Genomic DNA, 19,762 nt, shown 5'->3' with positions numbered 1-19,762 from the left:
TATTATTTTGGATAAAAAGCTGGTTACCATCATAAATGTATTTATGCTCATAGAACCAGGTCAAATGGCACACACACACACACACACACACACACACACACACACACACACACACACACACACACACACACACACACACACACACACACACACACACACACACACACACACACACACACACACACACACACACTCCCATGCCACTCCCATGCCACTCCCATAACCCACACCCAACCACACACCTTGGCCAAACTAGCACAGAACTGCTCCTCTTGTTGAGTACTACTATTCTTCTGATGGGCAAGTATAGCACTGTCCTTTGAAGTGGGACAGGAATCCCATTGCGTTTGCAGGATATTTGGACACACTTTTTTTGTTTCTGTTCCATAAATTAGTTCAGAATTTATTGTGCTTTTAGTTTTCGGCAAAGAAAAGCAAAGCATGCCGTAGCCACGCTATTCAGAAAACATGTGTTAATATTTAGATATTTCCTGGACACTGATTATCCCTCAGAACCCTTTAAATAGTTTGCGAAAGTTCTAATTTCACTAGTACTTGCAAAAGGTGTTTTAAATATGGTGGGGATTTTAACCCTCTAGCTGTTGCAGGGACAAGCAAAGTGTATTTTAGCATTGATGGGGATTAATTTGCCTTGCTCTTAAAATAAGTCCGTTAACCTAATTGCACAGTATTGCAGCCCCCCTGGCAACAGAGGGGTTAAATGCCCTGATGAGGATTTTGTTTATTTGCTTACTGGTGGTGTTTATGGACAGTAGCCTTTAGAGCAGAGGTGGCCAACTCTTCAAGGGCCACCAACAGATCGGGTTTTCAAGATATCCCTGCATCAGCACAAGTGGCTCAGTCTTTGACTGTCCCTGTGCGGAAGCTGGGATATCCTGAAAACCTGACCTGTTGGTGGCCCTTGAGGACTGGAGTTGGCCGCCTCTGCTTTAGATGTAGGAAGGTTCAAGCTGCTGTAGCAATTAAATGAAGACAGACAGACACACAGACACTGACAGAGCTGCTGGACTTGACTATGCTTTTCTCTGCATTGTTTTTTATTTTTTATTTTTTTTCACTGTTGAATTAGAAGGCGTTTCTAAAAAGCAATGTCTGGTACGTTTGTCTGCCATGTAAATCAACATCAAGTACTAGTTAAAATAACTGTAAGACCTCCAGTACAGTGTAAACGTGTATGTTTCTGTGTACAGTACTTACAATGGTGGAGCCCACAATTTTGCATATGCTGGTGAGAAAATGCTGCATTTTGTAGCTTAAAATCTTGAGTGTTTTGCTAGACTGCTATTTTGTGTGTGTGGTATTAGGTCAATAAATGTGCCCTGTTGGCTGAATCTTCAGATGGTCAATTGATCTAATGCAGCTTCTAAAGGCCTTCTATACAGGTGATGTCATCCTTTTAGCTCTCTCCCCCTCCCACCCTCCTCTCCCCATTAGATATTTCATCTTGCTGCGGATCATCCAATCGATGCAGGCTTCTCCTAAGGGAGCTGCTGAGAGAAGCTAGCTAGCAAAAGATAGTAAGACTCAGGACTCCAGCTTTCTGTTTCACTGATGCTACGAACAGAGTCTTTTTCAGTACATTGTGCATGCATTTTTTAAACTGGAGAAACTGGGCTTGTGTTCCCTGGAATTTTCATTTTCACTGCATGTATATGAATGCTAATCGTTGCTGCAGAATTTGAAGGCTGTGCATGCAAAGGGGGAGATAAAAAAAAAGTATTTTAAGCTGCCGCTCCATGCTGGAAACTGAGGATCAGGTATATAAAGGGGCTGTATCCTGCTTAGTCCATTTTTGTAGTTCACCTGAACAAGCATGTAAAGAAGAAAACTTGAAATCCAAAATGTGGAGCATTGAGCCGGGGGATTCAGAAGCAATGCAAGAGTCCGGTTGAAGTTTGACATGAGAATTTAACGCGAGGGCGAGTGGGCACTTTATATTGGAGTCCTAGAGGTTTCCCCAAATCTCCTGTGGTGATAACCCTGATTTTAATTTGAGTCTTCATGAATTCCTTGCATTGTACATGCGGAGTTGATTGGGAAGCTTCTGCCTGTCACTGTGCAACATTTCTTATCTGCAGTACCTGCTATTCCAGATTCACTTTAAGGGTCAACTGCTGCAGTATTGGGAATATACTGCCCTTGAAGCTGTGCCTGAAATTCCCAATGTGAGAAGCAGTTACAGATTGGCACAGGCTCTGGCAGATTCATTCAGTTTTTTGAAGAAAGGAAACTTTGCATTCCCTGCTCAGGGAAATGGCTTTTCTCGTGAGATGCTATGCCAACTGTCTGCAGCCATGGGCTTCGAAAGTAAGATATACTGTACTATGTTTGATGCATTTGTCAGTGATCTGTGCTGGGGAACATTCTTGGGTTAAGTAGTTCAGTGCCACAAGCACCTGTGCCACTGGATTCTCTGGCGTTAAATTAGGTAGGGACAAGTGTGGGGTTTCTGTAAATACTATATATTAAGTAGTAGCTATATCATGTCATGCTTTGACTAAGATATTATGCATCTCTTAATAACTTGTTAGGCAAATAAGAGAGCCAAGACTGTGTATAGAAAGGTAACCAGTGACGCAGAATTTATAGCCTATAAATATGCCAATGTAATGAAAGTAACAACCTTGTTTGTGACACACTTTGACCATTATGAAGGTAAGCTATTTGTCCCTCTAATGATTGATATATACACACACACACACACACACACACACACACACACACACACACACACACACACACACACACACACACACACACACACACACACACATATTGGACTAATGGTGTGGTGTTACTATTCTTGCAGCTTCTATCAAGACACTGCATCTGCAAAATGCATTTCATTTCACATTAAACTTCTTTACCATACACACAGGGTTATCATTTTGCCCCCTATTTCTAAGAAAGTCTGGACTAAACTGGCTACAAAGACAAATTATGTTGATTCTTCAGTAGAATAGCTGTTTTCTTGCACTTACAGATCAGTATAAGTCATAAAGCGTACAATTAATTGAGGATCTTGGCATGGGCTTTCTGAAAGAAACAATATACGTAGAGGTGGAGGAAATATCTTATATTTGCTGGGAATGTACAGTTTTCTATAACAAATAGGGCTAGGCCTACTGTATGGTCTGAACATGTGAATATTAGACTTTGACATGAAATCTGAAAGTGTTTAATTGAAAGATAGTAACCATATCAAGCGATCTATCAACAGATACAGCATTACAGTCTTACGTCACAGGTTTACATGCCGGAGAAACCAGGTATTCTGTAGGTCGTGAAAATGGCAGACCTGATAGGCCAAATAGTTATCTGTATGTTTCTAAAAAGATTTAATGTCACTCAATGAAGTCACAGTTATACCATGTAATTGTCTTCTCAACATCAACAACACCCACATATCCCTCATTTGGGTTCTTGGAGTTAATAATTGTTTGGTGGATTCTAATATTGTAGCCATACTAGTACTTTCCATTTATTAAGTAATACACATGTATTTTGTAACTGCACGTAAGTCCAAGTTTGCAGTACCAAATCAAACTTATATTCCAGAACTCTCAGCACAGAGCATTGTCAGAGCTCTCCTCTGCATGTACCTGTTAGGGCTGGAATCAAGTTATTCATCCTTCATCACTTATGTAATGCATGTCATCTTGTAAAGGTTATTTGGGAAGTTTATGTTGGCAGCAGTGAACAGAGCCCTCCTGTAATATTAATGTATTTACATCCACAAAGTCAGTGATTTTAAAATAAATAAAAACCTCGGTGTATTATTATCCATGCCGTAATCTGCTTTCAGCTTCATTACTTGGGCTAAAAAACAAGTTCATACTGATGGTGCTGAATTAGTCTGCTCCTTGTGACCTTGACCAAGTTACTTTGCTTCAATGCTTGAGGTAAAGGAAGATAGATTGTACGCTTGTCAGGACAGGGACGGTGTGTAAAATTCAATGTACAGTGCTGTGTACACTATAGGTGCTATAGAAGTAACACAATAATAATATTTTCCACTCGAAATAGGTTGTTGGCTCTGTGATTCCTTAACATGCTTGTCTGTAGAAGTTGCTTAATGCAGTGAATTGGAACTTAAGGGATATAAAAACAATAGAGGAAGATTAGACCCTGTGTATACCACCTTATATCATCGTTAAACTGGTAGTATAGTGGTTAAACATGTTTTCCTTGTCCGTAGGCTATAACTTTTGGTTTATATACTCATTATATACATAGAACAAGATGGAAGATATTACTGAATGGCAAATGCATGTCCGCTTATAATAGTAATGCATCTGGAAACAAAGGATGCTTTGCTCTTTTTTCTTTCCCAATAGATGGCTTCTGTTTTGAATGCAGTTAGATCATATATTGTTGTGCGTAACTTGATAATGCAATTAAGAATGACGAAACCCAATTGCGAGTTCATGTCGACATGCAAGCTTCCATACTTGTCTGGATTATAATGAATAGGGTTCTGTGTGTGGACCTCTGAAAATGGGCGGTGTGTTTCCTGCTTCAAAAGACATCAAAATGTAAAAAGATATTAGTAATGTCGTGTTTTCCCTTTGATGTAAGACCTGTTAGTCAGAGAGGTTTAAATCAGTGGTTTGTGACTGTTAAAAAGGGAGAAAAGTTGTGGATCCTGATGAAACTACAACTTACCTTCTACTATGCTGCACATCATTCAATGGTGTATGCCTGGCAAAAAAAGATGGAAAGCGATTGATGCATTGAAGCTAAGGCCTGGGACATGGTCAGCGCTTATGCGCTGACCCGTGCTGACCCGTGCTGCTGCTCGGCACTGAGCCCCTGCAGCCGCAATGAGAGCGGCTTTAGCAGGGGCTCGCGCACGCGTCAGCACGCTTGGGGAAGCGTGTGTCTGACGGCGTTTTGACATTTTCCCGCTTGCCGGAGCGCAGGGCCGGTCACGTGAGCGGTTCCAGCTCCGTGACATCACTGACCCGCCCCCGGCCCGCCCCCTGATGGCGCGCTGTGTAAGGCCAGGGAAAGCACCGCTTTCCCTGAGCCTCAGCACTGTTTAAAGGCACTATGTCCCAGGCCTAAGAGGAACATGCTCAATGTTATTGTACATTTAATTTGCCTTGGTGCATGAACTCCATTGACAGTCCTACACAGCTGCCTATGTAAAATATAAATTCAAGTAGCCCTAATAATGAAATACAGGTCAGCAATGCTGGTTACAAGCTGTATGACCCCTGGATTTAATGCACAATAAGGAATACATCCGTTGTGGTTTTGGTCTTGGATATTCGGTCACGGCCATTTTGCCGCGGCGAAATGACCGCTGGTGTTTTGCCGCTCCTCCGCTTTCCACTGTCATTCCACTGCCATTCGCTTCGCTGCTAAGGTAAGTCCGTAACCTTACCCCTTACCCTAAAACCCTCCAATGTTAACCCCTAATACTAACACTACGTCCTAACCTAAAAACCTTAACCCCTTACCCTAAAAACCTTAACCCCTTACTCTAAAAACCTTAACCTAACCGCTAAAAGCCCTAAAGTTAACTCTAATCTAACCACTAAAACCTCCTATAGTTAACCCCCTTCCCTGTAACTAACCCCCTACATTAAAGCTACAACTAACCCCATAGCCTAAAACGTAACTTCTCGGCGGAGCGGCAGTGGAAGTTGGTATCAAATGTCCCATTCCGTGGGGTTTCTCCAATTCCGATTCGAGTAGTCACTAGGGCAGAAGTGGGTGAGTTTTGACAATTATTATTTTCAAGGAGATATCACCTTTTTTTCCCCCAAACGTTTTATTAGGCAGGTTATATGGTTTCAATTGGAGTGTGATGGTGGTCAGCGCAAACTCGTGGAACTCAAGATGATGATGGGAAATAAAGCAAAATAATTCACAGTATTAGTGCATGAATCAGCGTATATGGGGGGAGAAGGGGGAAGGGGTGGGAAAGGGAGGGGTTGTAGTGAATAACACCAGATATACAGCAAATGAAACATAAGTTGTAAGTTTCAACGACTCACACGGGCTTGTGTGAGACTTCACCCTCAACGATGGATGTGGTGGGTAAATAAAAACTCCTGAAGCGGAGAAATGATAGACAAAAACTCACACGGCCATATGTGAGTTTGTTCCCTCAGTGGGTGTTGTCAGCATGCTCAGATGATGTGGATGCGTCTTAGTGTTCAACCCCCAGTGGGTATGGTGTATGAGTGGCTCCTCTCCCAGACGCCCATAGACCAAAGGATGGGCAAAGTCTGAATTAGTAGCTGATAAAGTCTTTATTGGTAACAGTGTAAAACGTATAAAAACAATGAACACACTCACACGAATGACAACTAACGTTGCCCAGCATCAGCCGCGTGGCTATCCAGCAAGACCTCTTCCTCCGTTTGTGTTCTTGCTGACGCGTCCGACACTGGAACCTGACGAAGCTTACTGCGAAACGCGTTGTTCCCTGCCGGAGCTCATTGAGAGAGGGACCCAGACAACCGCTGGACATCCGGTTCAGATCCTCCCTTCCGGTTCCACTGTCGGACGCGTCAGCGAGAACACAAACGGAGGAAGAGGTCTTGCTGGATAGCCACGCGGCTGATGCTGGGCAACGTTAGTTGTCATTCGTGTGAGTGTGTTCATTGTTTTTATACGTTTTACACTGTTACCAATAAAGACTTTATCAGCTACTAATTCAGACTTTGCCCATCCTTTGGTCTATGGGCGTCTGGGAGAGGAGCCACTCATACACCATACCCACTGGGGGTTGAACACTAAGACGCATCCACATCATCTGAGCATGCTGACAACACCCACTGAGGGAACAAACTCACATATGGCCGTGTGAGTTTTTGTCTATCATTTCTCCGCTTCAGGAGTTTTTATTTACCCACCACATCCATCGTTGAGGGTGAAGTCTCACACAAGCCCGTGTGAGTCGTTGAAACTTACAACTTATGTTTCATTTGCTGTATATCTAGTGTTATTCACTACTACCCCTCCCTTTCCCACCCCTTCTCCCCCCATATACGCTGATTCATGCACTAATACTGTGAATTATTTTGCTTTATTTCCCATCATCATCTTGAGTTCCATGAGTTTGCGCTGACCACCATCACACTCCAATTGCAACCATAAGAAGGACTCGGGATTTGTCTTCTTCAAGGTCAAGCAGCAGCAAAACCAACAAAAGGGCCAGTATACAATTTTATACAATTTTTTACAACTTTTTAATATTTATTACACAGCCTTTTATATTCCTAGGCGTTTAAGTAACTTTCAGCCACATATTTTAGGGAGCGCCCCAGTTCCACACCCTGTTAGGTTATATGGTTTACATACATTGAAATGCGACGGTAGCCTAAAACAAGGGTTTTCTTTTTAGGAAGGTGTGGTAGATAGAGAAGAATTTCGCCATAGGCGGCGAGACCTCTGGTCCACTTAATGGGTCAGTGAGAGTAAGACCAGAAAAAGAGGAAGGGGAAGGAGGTGGGGGGGAAGGATGGAGAGGAGAGGGGGATCCCCCTCTCTGTCGGGGCTCGTCTGCTCGGGCTGAGGGTCATCTTTTGCGTCTAGAGCTAAGTTAGGTGAGTTTTATGTGGAGTTATTGGCTAAGCCAGGGCTCCCATATTTTGTAAAAGCCCTCTGTCGAGCGCTTAAGGAAGGCTGTCAGTCTCTCCATGAGCATAACTTCGTTCAGCCTTTTTTTTTACTATTTGTAGAGAGGGGGGAGACACCTTCTTCCAAGAGGATGCAACCGCACATCTCGCCGCATTGAAAATGAAGGAGATCAATTTCCTAGATGGTCGCTCAATTTCCTCTATTGGCCTGGCCAGTAGGTAGGTCAGTGGATCAATGGGTATCGCGAGGTTCGTTACCTCTTTTATTAAAGTTTTCACGGGGGTCCTATATTTCTGAATTCCTGGACATATCCACCAAATGTGGGCCATATCTCCTCTTTGGCCACAGCCTCTCCAGCATAGATCAGAAGTCAGGGGTAAGATTTGCTTTAGTCTCACTGGGGTCAGGTACCAATGATATAAGATCTTGTAAATATTTTCCTTCGTCGTGGTACATATGGAAGTTCCCGACGCCGAGTCCCAGATATCCTCCCAATCCTCTCTGTCTATAACTGTATTCAATTCCGCTGCCCATTTGAGCATATATTCGTGCTCGAGAGGGCCCGCTGTTGCCTCCATTCCAGCGTAAATTTTTGTTATTAGACCTTTTTGATGAATGCCGACTTGGCACAACAGGAGATATCACTTTTTAATGTCCCAAAGTAAATATGGGCGCCGACAAATAGAAAGCACAACTTGCAACATAGAAACGTTACCATTATTCCTGGATTTGCTTAAACTCAGACAGGGTCGTTGTTATTTCCCCATTCTACTAAGGCATTGGCTGAAGCGCAAGGGCTCCTAGTGTTAAGACTTGTGCAGTCCTGAGCTAGTACACCAGGTTGCTCAATTAGATCCCGAAAATAATAATAATGCTGCGTTCATTCCTTCATTACCCAAAAGTGCATGTACATTTCAAGCTGCTCTGTTAGTAAATGAGTTAAATCTGAATTGCAGACATTTCTATTTAAAATGGTAACGTAAGCTGGCAAACTATAGCTGATCGGAAGGCGGCATGTTTATCCAACATTGTATATATTGTTTTTACATTACAGAAGAGTATGTGCATTCTAATCCTAATGCAATTACTTGGTCAAGACTATTCCTACCGAAAAATATCACATTGTAATCCTGAGCAGATCTATATCATTAACTGGGTAGCATTTCAAGTACAGAGACTGCTCAGAATTGGCTAGAGCTTCCCCCTCTAAAAAAGGACAGCTTCCCCCATTGTGCCACAACGCTCTTCTTACATCACAAAATAAGTAGTTGTATGCAGTGTTTCTACTGAAAGCACAAAAAGAAAACACATTTGTGCAGATTTCCTTTTGGAATATGTCACGGTGTTTCTTTAATATCATTCATTTATCATTGGACTGCAAATTTGCATGTAAACTTAACATCAAAGACATACCATTGCTATTTGATTTTAGAGGAAAAATGTTTGAAGACGAGGGATGATTAATGTTCGGCAGCAATGTTTTTAGCATCTGTTGGAAAGGAGGCTAATTCAATAAACTCAAACGTTGGTTTCATATGTCTTTTTTCCCTGCATCCCTCCCCACATCAAAATGTTGATCCAAATTATATTCTTTAGTATGAATTCTTCCAAGGCATCATCTGCCTGGTACTTTGACCTTTGCTTCTACATTGGTGGGTCTGTGACATTTATTACAAATATAGATGGATGTGTAGTTGCATCCTGTCTTCTCATCATATTATATACATGATACCAATTGCACTAACTTTCCTCATTGTAAGTGTTGGAAAATGCCCATTCTGAAATCATTCTCCTTCCAAGTGTGAGGAGAGTAGGTGCCTCCTTCAGTTGGCTGTTTCCTGTGTCTAAACTCTATTCACTCTAAGGCTGCGCTTATAGTGACGGCGACAGCGATGCGACAACGCGGCAAAACAAATGCATTGTCGCCATCACGTGCGCTTATAGTAAGCGCGATGCGACGGTTTAGTCGCGATCGCTGGAACTCATCTCAATTTGATTTTTCCAGCGACCGCAGCCTGACGTCGCCGGCACTATAATCGTAGCCTAAACAAGCCATGTTTCTTGTCCAGTTAATCTGCTTCCTGTCTATGGCATACAAAGTCAGAGCTTCACATGTACTGTAATTTGCAGACTTGTGAGTTCTGTGCAAAAACACCAAACCAACCAAAGTTCACTCATCTCTGCTCATTTAATATGTAATCCTTGTGCATATATCCCTTCAACAGCAGATGCATTAAATATACCTAATATTACAAAAGCCAGTGTTATAACATCACATTTTCAATACTGAAAGATAGCTACTATCTGAAAATGTGATGCATTGAGTTTTTACATATTTTGTAGGTTTTGTGGTTTGGGAATTCTCCAGCGCAGCTGCATTTCTGGAATTTCCCTTGGGTGTTATATTGGTAATTACAGTAACTGAAGCTTTTGCAACTTGTGCTGGCTGCATGAAACATCTGAACCCTGGTGAGACACCCAGCTTAGACTCAATCAAATCCAGGCTAGTTTAACAAATGGACAGATTTATGGTCAGATAATTGGGATTATGGAAACCTCCTGGAAACTCTCTTTTTTGGGCGCTGGCCTGTATATGTTCTTTGTGTTCTCTCTGGTGTTGTTCTGCTAGTGTTCCTGGCTGCCCTGTACACATTGTGTTATTATTGTTAGTATTTAATTTAATTGCACGTAGCGCCTAAGCCCTTTTCTTTGTGTTATTAGTTATGTAAACCTCCGCTTTAATAAGCCATTGTCCTATGGAGTCGCAGTCTTGCTGTCAATCTGGCATTTGAATCCTTCATAGAAATTCTTCAGTTGATTAAGTATTTCTTAAAGTGTGAGGTAAAGCAACAGGGTCACTTACTCTGCATATATATATATATATATATACCCTGTGGAGGGTTTTTGTCACCTTTTTTACTCACCATAACTTAACTCAGTATTATATATATATATATATATATATATATATATATATATTAACTGTATGCTCATCTGCATGTCTTAGGCAGGTCTGCAACCCCGCCTTTCCCCATTATCACCCAGCACACAGCAATTCCACTGCAGCAAGGGATTCTGGGGAATGACATGCAAATGAGCACACAGTGCCACGTTTTGCTTCAAAAACCATTTTTAACATGGTTCTTTACCTGTGTATCCCCAAAAAGTATTTTTGCACAGTTAGGACATAAGACATTTAGGATTCTTGAATTGAAGAAAGTGTTGAATATACTGCAAGTGAAATGCGCTAATGCATGGTTATAAATAAAAGCCCATCAGACTAATACTAAAATCAGTTACTCTGACTCCAAACCTTTGAGACTTCAGAAAGAATTTTCTTTTTTTGGTACATACAAACATGCCAGGACGTGTTTAATTTCCCTATTACCATTTAGTGTTTTCCTGCAAGGTTTGAAGCTGTACATGTTCTTGAATGGATGGTCCTGACTGTGAAATTGCTGACCTTTTTACTGAATGATTTCCAGTAGCTGTTTTATGCCTTTGCACATGCAGGCACATCTTCCACTGTATAATCTAATACAATTCCATTTAGCAGTCCAACAATACCCTAACATTATTATTCCACACGGCTAATTACATCAGGGATGTTTTTCTTCTGGGGCTCACCAAGTGTGATTCTCTCTCCACGTCTGTTTCTATGTAGCATTGACGTAAATGTGCATTTAGTGCTACGTTTTGCGCAATTATGCAGGTTTTTCCCGTCACCAATTTTCTCTGAACCGTTTCTTTAATTTTTCGATGTTTTGTTTGTCTGCAGTGGTTTCTATGGCATTTGTTGTCGGTGTTTTAAAGTCCTTCCCTCGGACCCTGTTTTTGATGGCTCACTATTTCCAGAATAAAAAATAGTAAGAACCATCAGATATAGGCACCATAAGGCTGCGCTTATAGTGCTGACGACGGCGACGCGACCGATGCCGTCGCCACTAGCGAAAGTTGCAATTTTACTTTTAGCGACGTTGCTGGCAACAAGGCCAGTGATGTCACTAAAAGGGGCGGACCGCACAATTTTATTTGTTTAGAGACGGTCACATGTGGCGACTGTCTCTAAAAAATCTAAGTTTCCCGGCTTCCAAATTTTTAGACGCGACGTCGCTCCCTCGCGCGTAATATAAGCTCTTGCGACGGAGTCAATGAATTTGTTTTGGAGCGAAGTCGCGTCGCCGTCGCAATGCACTATAAGCACTTTTAAATAATTCTAAACATCTATTTTTAAATAGTGCATTAAAGTAATTGTCAATTTTGGGACCTCACAAGCCTTATTCAGATGTAGCAGCAAAGTTGGAAATAGGGAAAGATATGTTCAAGAGAGTGTAGCATTGCTAGAGGTCTTCAGAGCCGGTACAATAAACTAACTATGGTAAATGATCCACATGCAAAAATCCAAGCAGGTCTAGTAGCTCTACATACTGCATGAAGAATAAAAAGAAACGTCATAATCAGTGTTCGACAAACCAATACATTTGCTCGCCCCGGGCGAGTGGATTTAACATCGTGGCGAGCTCCTATTGGCCCAAGCAGCACATGTTTGGTACTAGGTGGCGAGTAGATTTTTTTGTGTGGCGAGTAGATTTTTGGGTGATTTGTCGACCACTGGTCATAATTGACTTGTCCTATCAAAGATCTGGATAATCCTGTGCATTAACTTATATATATATATATATATATATATATATATATATATATATATATATATATATATATATATGTATGTATATGTATATGTATATGTATGTATATGTATATGTATATGTATGTATATATATATATATGTATATGTATATATATATATATATATGTATATCTATGTATATATATGTATATATATATTTGCCAAAGTAATCCAAGATGTTGTTCAAAGTTCTAGTAAGTATATTGGCCCTTGAGAAGATTAGTTGTAGGCTGTGATACCTTGTAGGGGCAAATATTAGGGTTCTCAATAAATGAAATCATAGTGTTCAGAGCTTTCAAATCCTCATAAATAGAAATATGAGGTTTTGAAAGCTCTGTGCGCTAAGATTGTATCTGCAGAGAACTTTTAATATTAATCCCCTAAAACGTATCACAGCCACCTACTAATCCAATAACAGTTTATGTAACCCAAAACTCCTTAAAACATATGTAGTTCTATAATGGTTGGTAATAGCTTTAAGGACCATGTGTTCTTTCTTCTGAGAGTGGACATATGGAATATCCTTTCAGTGAATGTTATAGGCACTATGGTGAAGATGAGACTGAAAATACAGGCACATCAGGGACTCAGTGAATAATGATATTTTAACAGAATCCCCTGTGGAGACTGGCTACAGACAGTTGTGTTTTCTATTACTTTGATTTTGTCTACTTTCTAGAAAGCAAGAAAGACAACTAGGCTTTGTTTTCTTTAACCTTTGCACTTCTCTAGCTTGTTTTCTAGTCACGTACCATAAAGAAATAGCAGAACCGGAATAATGTAAGTGATGTGTTTAAAAAAAATCATTGCTACATTAGGCCTGGGACATAGTGCCTTTAACAGTGCTTTCCCTGGCCTTACACAGAGCGCCGTCAGGGGGCGGGCTAGTGACGTCACGGAGCTGGTACGCCCTCATTGGGCGAACCGCTCACGTGACCGGCCCTGCGCTCCGGCAAGCGGGGAAATCTCAAGACTCGGTGAGAGACACGCTTCCGCAAGCGTGCGGAAGCGTGCGCGAGCCCCTGCTAAAGCCGCTCTCATTGCGGCTGCAGGGGCTCAGTGCCGAGCAGCAGCACGCCTCATTACGTGATGACCATGCCCGAGGCCTTACAAATTGCATGTTGGGAAAGTGATTCCAACATTTTTGATCTCCAGGTGGGGCCATCATCAGGAGAAGGATTTCTTAAAAATAGAAGATCACTCCACGTCCTATTTTGCTGCTATTTCTTTTTGATGTATTGCGTTAGTGTAAGTGAAGACCCCATAGCTAAGATATATATATATATATATATATATATATATATATATATATATATATATAATTATATACAATATAGATCTGCGCCTGTGTGGAGATGTCAGAGAATGAGGTGGAATGAATATATTTGAAATAGTAAGTATTGATTACGTAAATATATTAACCAATATACATTAATAAAACATGACAAATAGATGTCCAACCATATTAAATTAAAAAAAATATATATTAAAAATAAACATATACGGTGCTGTGGAACCTCCTATAGGTGCACAATACAAGCTGTCCTTTTGAGTCCAAAAGCAATGTCCAATGAAGGGGAAATAAAAATAAAGCACTATCAGGAAACAGGCAGCTTCTTCAACGAGGGTGCAACAACCTCCCTCACCACCTGCATAGAAAAAAAGAAAAGAAAAAAAGCGCCGATTCCTAGTGCATTACTGTGCAATAAAATATTTAATTTCCCAAAAAGGCTCATAAAATGAACTCACAAACATAGATAGGTAAAAAGCATGTTATGAGATAATACTCATGCTCCAAAGGATCAGCAACCGCCGCTTCACTGCTAGACTGCTCCGTGGCTTCAACGTGTCCAATCTTGTCCTCGTGGTTCACCGTCAACTGTTGTGCAGTTGATCCTCCAACGCTGCTGGCAGATCTGTTGGTAAATCCTAGCCCGTTTGTCCTTTAAATCGACCGGGTGACGTCATTTGCAGTCCCGCCACATCCATCGTCCCCGGAGGGAACCAAAGTTCATCTGTTTGTGTGTGACCGGGGAGAGGAGTTGCGGTGAGCCCGACTTCGTGAGTTCCTGTTTGACGGTGAACCACGAGGACAAGATTGGACACGGTGAAGCCACGGAGCAGTCAAGCAGTAAAGCGGCGGTTGCTGATCCTTTGGAGCATGAGTATTATCTCATAACATGCTTTTTACCTATCTATGTTTGTGAGTTCATTTTATGAGCCTTTTTGGGAAATTAAATATTTTATTGCACAGTAATGCACTAGGAATCGGCGCTTTTTTTCTTTTTATATATATATATATATATATACAGCTGAACCCCGTTATAACGTGGTACTCGGGGTCCACAGACCGCGTTATAACCGGGATTGCCGGAAAATTATTATTATTTTTTTTAATGGCCGCCGCGATCAGGGCTTACCCGGAGGTGCAGGGGATCCGACACCACGGGTCAGCCATGGGGGGGTGGGGGGTGGGGGGGGGGGGGATGCTGTGCAGTGCAGTGCAGTGCAAACTCCTCCTACAGTGCAAACTCCTCTGTCCTTGGCTGCTAACCCCTTCTCTGCCTGAGGGGCCAGCAGTGTATTGCAGATTGGGAGGGGGAGGGGCTATGCTGTGCAAACTCCTCCTTCTCTGCCTGAGGGGCCAGCAGTGTATTGCAGATTGGGAGGGGCTATGCTGTGCAAACTCCTCCTGTGCCCTTCTCTGCCCGAGGGGCCAGCAGTGCATTTGCTTCAGCAATATTAGTGAGGTCAGCAGCTGCTGGATAACTTAACTCTTACACTACCCTGATTATTGGGCAGTGTCATTTGCTACCTTGTTATCCTAAAGACCTTTCCTGTCAGGTGTAGGTGGATGAACTGTATAGTTAAAGCACTTTTCCCCACACTTAAAACTACAGTACCACCAGCTTTCCTGCTTTGTGAGGGGCTGCAAAGACAGCAGTCTGTAAGGTTTCCCCATGGTCCTAAAACCCGAACTCTTCAGCCTAAAGCTGTATTCCCACTTATGCAGTTCTCTCTCTGCTATTAAAGTTTGTCATGCTATGGAACAATTTGTTACCAACCAGGATATGCTGTAGTTATGCTTTGTGTCTGTGTGAGTGAAGCTTGTATGTTATGCAAAAAAAACAAAAAACAAATGTTTTACTTTGAAAACGTTAGCCATGCCCAGACCGCGTTATATGCGGATCCGCGTTGTAGCGGATGGCGCTATAACGGGTTTGAGCTGTATATATACATGCAAACACACACACACACACACACACACACACACTCACTCACTCACTCACTCACTCACACTCACACGTACGTGTATATATAGATGTAAATATATGTATGTGTACTCTTTTCAATTTGTTTTCTAGGCGTTTTTATCCAGGCAAAGAAGTATTACTTACTCAGCAGTTTGACTAAGTGAAGTACAATTACTGTTCCCATGTGGTTCACGTTCTGTAAGGCAAAAACAAAAAAGAACGTACATGGAATTTGCTGCTTTAAATTACATCCCAAGTATCATGTGGTGGCAAGCAGGGAGTTCTGTTGCCTCCGACACAAATTGAGCGCCCTTAGTCCCACCGGGGCGGCGATACTACCAGCGAGGGCTGATACTCCCACCGTAGGCCGCTTTGCAGCGTATCATTGAATGATACACAACGTCCAAAAAAGCTTCAAAAAACACTTCAAAAATTTAGAGAGGAGTTCTGATTAGGGACCATCGTTCCATCTATTTTTACCCTGTCCCTCTTTTCCTTTACCTATTCAGACTAGGGTTTAGCTAGTAACGAGAGATTATCCACTCAAACAACACTGAACATCTTGCAGGGGATACATACAGTAGTAATCTTGTTGCAATCAATCAGCACTAGTACAATCCCACGAAGCCTATTTTCTGTATGGCAATTGCAACATTGCTGACACATCTGTTGTTATAACACAACACTGTGATGCTAAAATACTATCTGTAAATGTATTGCATCTCTGGTGCACTGTGTATGTATGTATGTATTAGTGAAAAGAAAAACAAGCGCAAATAACATTACTAATAAATCAAATAACACAGATGGTATACTATCCTTAATGAGTGCAGCTCCCGACGTAGAATTCAAACCAAATTCAATCAGCAAACGAAGGAGAAACAGGTGCGCAAATCACATCAGGACATGGAAAGAAAGTAGAAACACAAAATAGTGCAATATTGTCAACCCCAACAAATGATTTCAGTGTTGAAAGTTCTATAAAATTTGCACTCATGTGTATAACGTGAAATGAAAGCGTTGTGGTTATTAGAAGTTACCTACTTTTGTCTCCAGATAAGTACTCCAGATCCATAGAGAGGGGGGGAAAGCAAAAATAGTATAGTACTGTTTTTAATATTAAAAACACAAAGTATTCCACTTACATAAGTGCCTTTGTTTGTGAGCATTCAGACCACCCTGGGTCATATGGTCAGACAAAGATGTTCACAGCAACAGCATCTGCTCCGCGGCCGTCACAGCATACACTGGGCTGAATGAAGTTTTCTTCCACTCTGGATGTCATCAACAAGGGCTTCTTAGTAATCACTGAGTCACCCAACGCGCGTTTCCACTGCCCTCAGGGGCAAATCCAAAGCTCCAAATTGCAAAGCCAGTATAACCAGCCTCACACTGATGAGACCCAAACGGTCGAAACAGCTGTCTGTGGGTAAGTTTACTGGCTATGCATCTTAACCCAGGCTGTGCTGAAAAGCATAATCTTATAATGATCCATGTCAAAATGGATTTGAAGCAAAAGGTGGCACTGTGTGTTCATATATATGTGTGTTCATGTGTGTGTTCATATATATATATATATATATATATATATATATATATATATATATATATATATATATATATATATACATACACACACACACATATATATATATATATATATATATATACATACACATAGTATCTACACACATTTTTAGTAATGCTACAGCCTCTTACATTTCTTCACCTACCCACTCCACACACACCTTTTGTAAAGCGCTTATACACTGTGGGCTCTCTACCAATTTATACACACACACACACACACACACACACACACACACACACACACACACACACACACACACACACACACACACACACACACACACACACACTCTCTCTCTCTTACATCACTAACATTCAGGGACTATTTAACACCCCAAGTCATAAATCACATACTACACACAGGGGGGGGTGGAAGGTTAGGTTTCAGTCACAGATAACATTCCTACAGTATATGCACTTTTTTAAGTTTAACCTCGCCTGCTTTATTCAATGTAACATCGCCGGAAGAAGAGATCAGTGTGTCTCGAAAGCTCGCACAAATAAAAGCATTTAGTTAGCCTTAGAACGGTATCGTCTGTTCATATTTGATTATTAAAGCTCGGCTAACACGGTACCGATACCTCTATATACAAACACACACATACACACACACATCAAATGGAAATATTACTATATGCTCATTTGCATGTCTTAAACAGGTCTGCAACCCTGCCTTTCACCATTATCACCCAGCATACAGTGAATCCACTGCAGCAAGGGATTCTGGGAAATGACATGCAAATGAGCACACAGTGCCACCTTTTGCTTCAAAACCATATACAGGGGACCATGTTATATGATTTTGAAGCAAAAGGTGGCACTGTGCTCATTTGCATGTCATTTCCCAGAATCCTTTGCTGCAGTGGAAGCACTGTATGCTGGGTGATAATGGTGAAAGGCGGGGTTGCAAACCTGTTTAAGACATGCAAATGAGCATACAGTAATATTTCCATTTGCTATATGCTTTCCTGTGGAGGGTTTTTGTCACTTTTTTTTACCCACCGTGTGTGCGTGTGTGCGTGTATTTTTGAAACCGCAGAATGTAAATTCAGTTATTTGAATTATAGGACTCTGATTGCAAACCAGCTTTTATGTCTAATATTATATTGATTTTTTTTGTGGACAGGCTGCTACATTAATATTGAAACACCCCCTACCAATTCAAATATATGTACACTGGCTATCACTAGTACCAAGTTTGTAGTATTTGTTTTTTTCCCCCTAGACACTATGGCTTTAATCAATATGATTACATTTTAGTTGTGATTGTGTTATTATTCAATAGTATTGTGATAATTATAAACATCTTCTGTGGGGCTTTGAGTGCAGCTATTGCCACTGCCCTTAATGTTCATGAATACCCTATTTGAAACCACCTGCTTTGCACTGTCCTGAAACTATAGGCTGAGCAGGGGTGTTTCTTCAACTTGAAAATTAAATGTCACCTAACAGAGCATATACAGTTTATCTAGATGTTTAAGTGATGGGGGACTTGAACTTTCAGAGGAGATCACTGTAAGATCTATACAGTGCACTATGCATATCAGTGGCATAGTAATTGGGCATATTAACATCATATATTGGTAGTTTGCTTCTAGCGCCCATTGTAATGCAGCTATATCCATAAACAAGACATCATCAATACCATTCAGAAACTCATTGGCTTTGCCTCCTGCCAGCCCAAATTCACGACGTATTCATTTTACATGTTCCTACAAAAATCGAGATGTACAGCTCATCTTCAAATCTATTGAACATTTACTGCTTAGAACTGCTTTAATACAGCTCTGCTTGTCAAGGCTGCGGCACCTTTCCATCTCGATGAAGGACAAAGGAGAAGCAATCATTTAACATCTTTGTGACTGTTATCTGAGCTATCATGTAGCGGAATGGCAAATGTATTCACTAATGCTTTTGGTATTGATTGCTCTTCCTTATTTCCTGTCCACCTGTCATTATGAGTTTCTCATGGTATTGTGTTTACTACGGTGACGATTATACTGCTATCACAGTATTGATCCTAATATTCCATTGCTATACAGGTAATTTCATTTATTCATATAACTGCAACAATTCTCATATTGTTCCGTTAGTTACAAAAAAATAACAAAAATGTGTGTACAGTACGAACAAGTATGGACAATTGCACGGCAAATCCAGTTAGGCAGCTGGTGATCAAATGAATGCATTTTATTTAGAAAATATTATTATGCGGTGTCTGAAGCTCTTTGCATTCTAGTTTACAAGTACTGTACCTCGGCATAACCATATTGCCGAGCTATCCATTGTGGTTCATGTATTCATTGCTGAATCTGTACTTGCATGGTTCTTTATTAGGTAACAAAATATGATGCAAAAGAGCGTAATGTTTGGTTTGCAAGTTAACATAGTGGATGCTTTTTTTCTGCCTCCAGTGTCACTCCTGCACCATAAAACTACTTTTCAATAAAGAAATAATACTAAAAACGTGTATAGGCTACTATACAATAAATGCATGTGGTGTTAAAAACAAATCATAGAAAACTAAGAAATATCCAAGCACTCCAATTGTCTTTGTGAAAAAAAAAGATGTTTATTGGAACAGGATCAACATTTCAGTCCAACCGTGGAC

At 41.1% G+C, this 19,762-nt stretch overlaps 1 protein-coding gene across 7 annotated transcripts in view; it reads left to right on the top strand.

The window, feature by feature from the left end:
• The window catches only part of RAPGEF6 (Rap guanine nucleotide exchange factor 6), a 309,945-nt gene that overhangs the window by 162,609 nt on the left and 127,574 nt on the right, over nt 1-19,762 (top strand). The window contains exon 1 of one of the 7 annotated variants that reach the window (XM_075601190.1): nt 1,470-2,328. The exons of the other annotated variants lie outside the window; for them this stretch is intronic. Coding sequence (XP_075457305.1) covers nt 2,275-2,328 — 54 coding nt within the window. The 5' untranslated portion in view covers nt 1,470-2,274. Of the gene's footprint in view, nt 1-1,469; nt 2,329-19,762 lie in introns of those variants that run through there. 7 annotated transcript variants of the gene reach the window in all.

Source organism: Ascaphus truei, chromosome 5, assembly GCF_040206685.1.
Source record: "Ascaphus truei isolate aAscTru1 chromosome 5, aAscTru1.hap1, whole genome shotgun sequence".
Lineage (NCBI taxonomy): Eukaryota > Metazoa > Chordata > Amphibia > Anura > Ascaphidae > Ascaphus > Ascaphus truei.
Note: the sequence above shows the minus strand (reverse complement) of the source record. Positions and strands in the feature narration are given on the sequence as shown.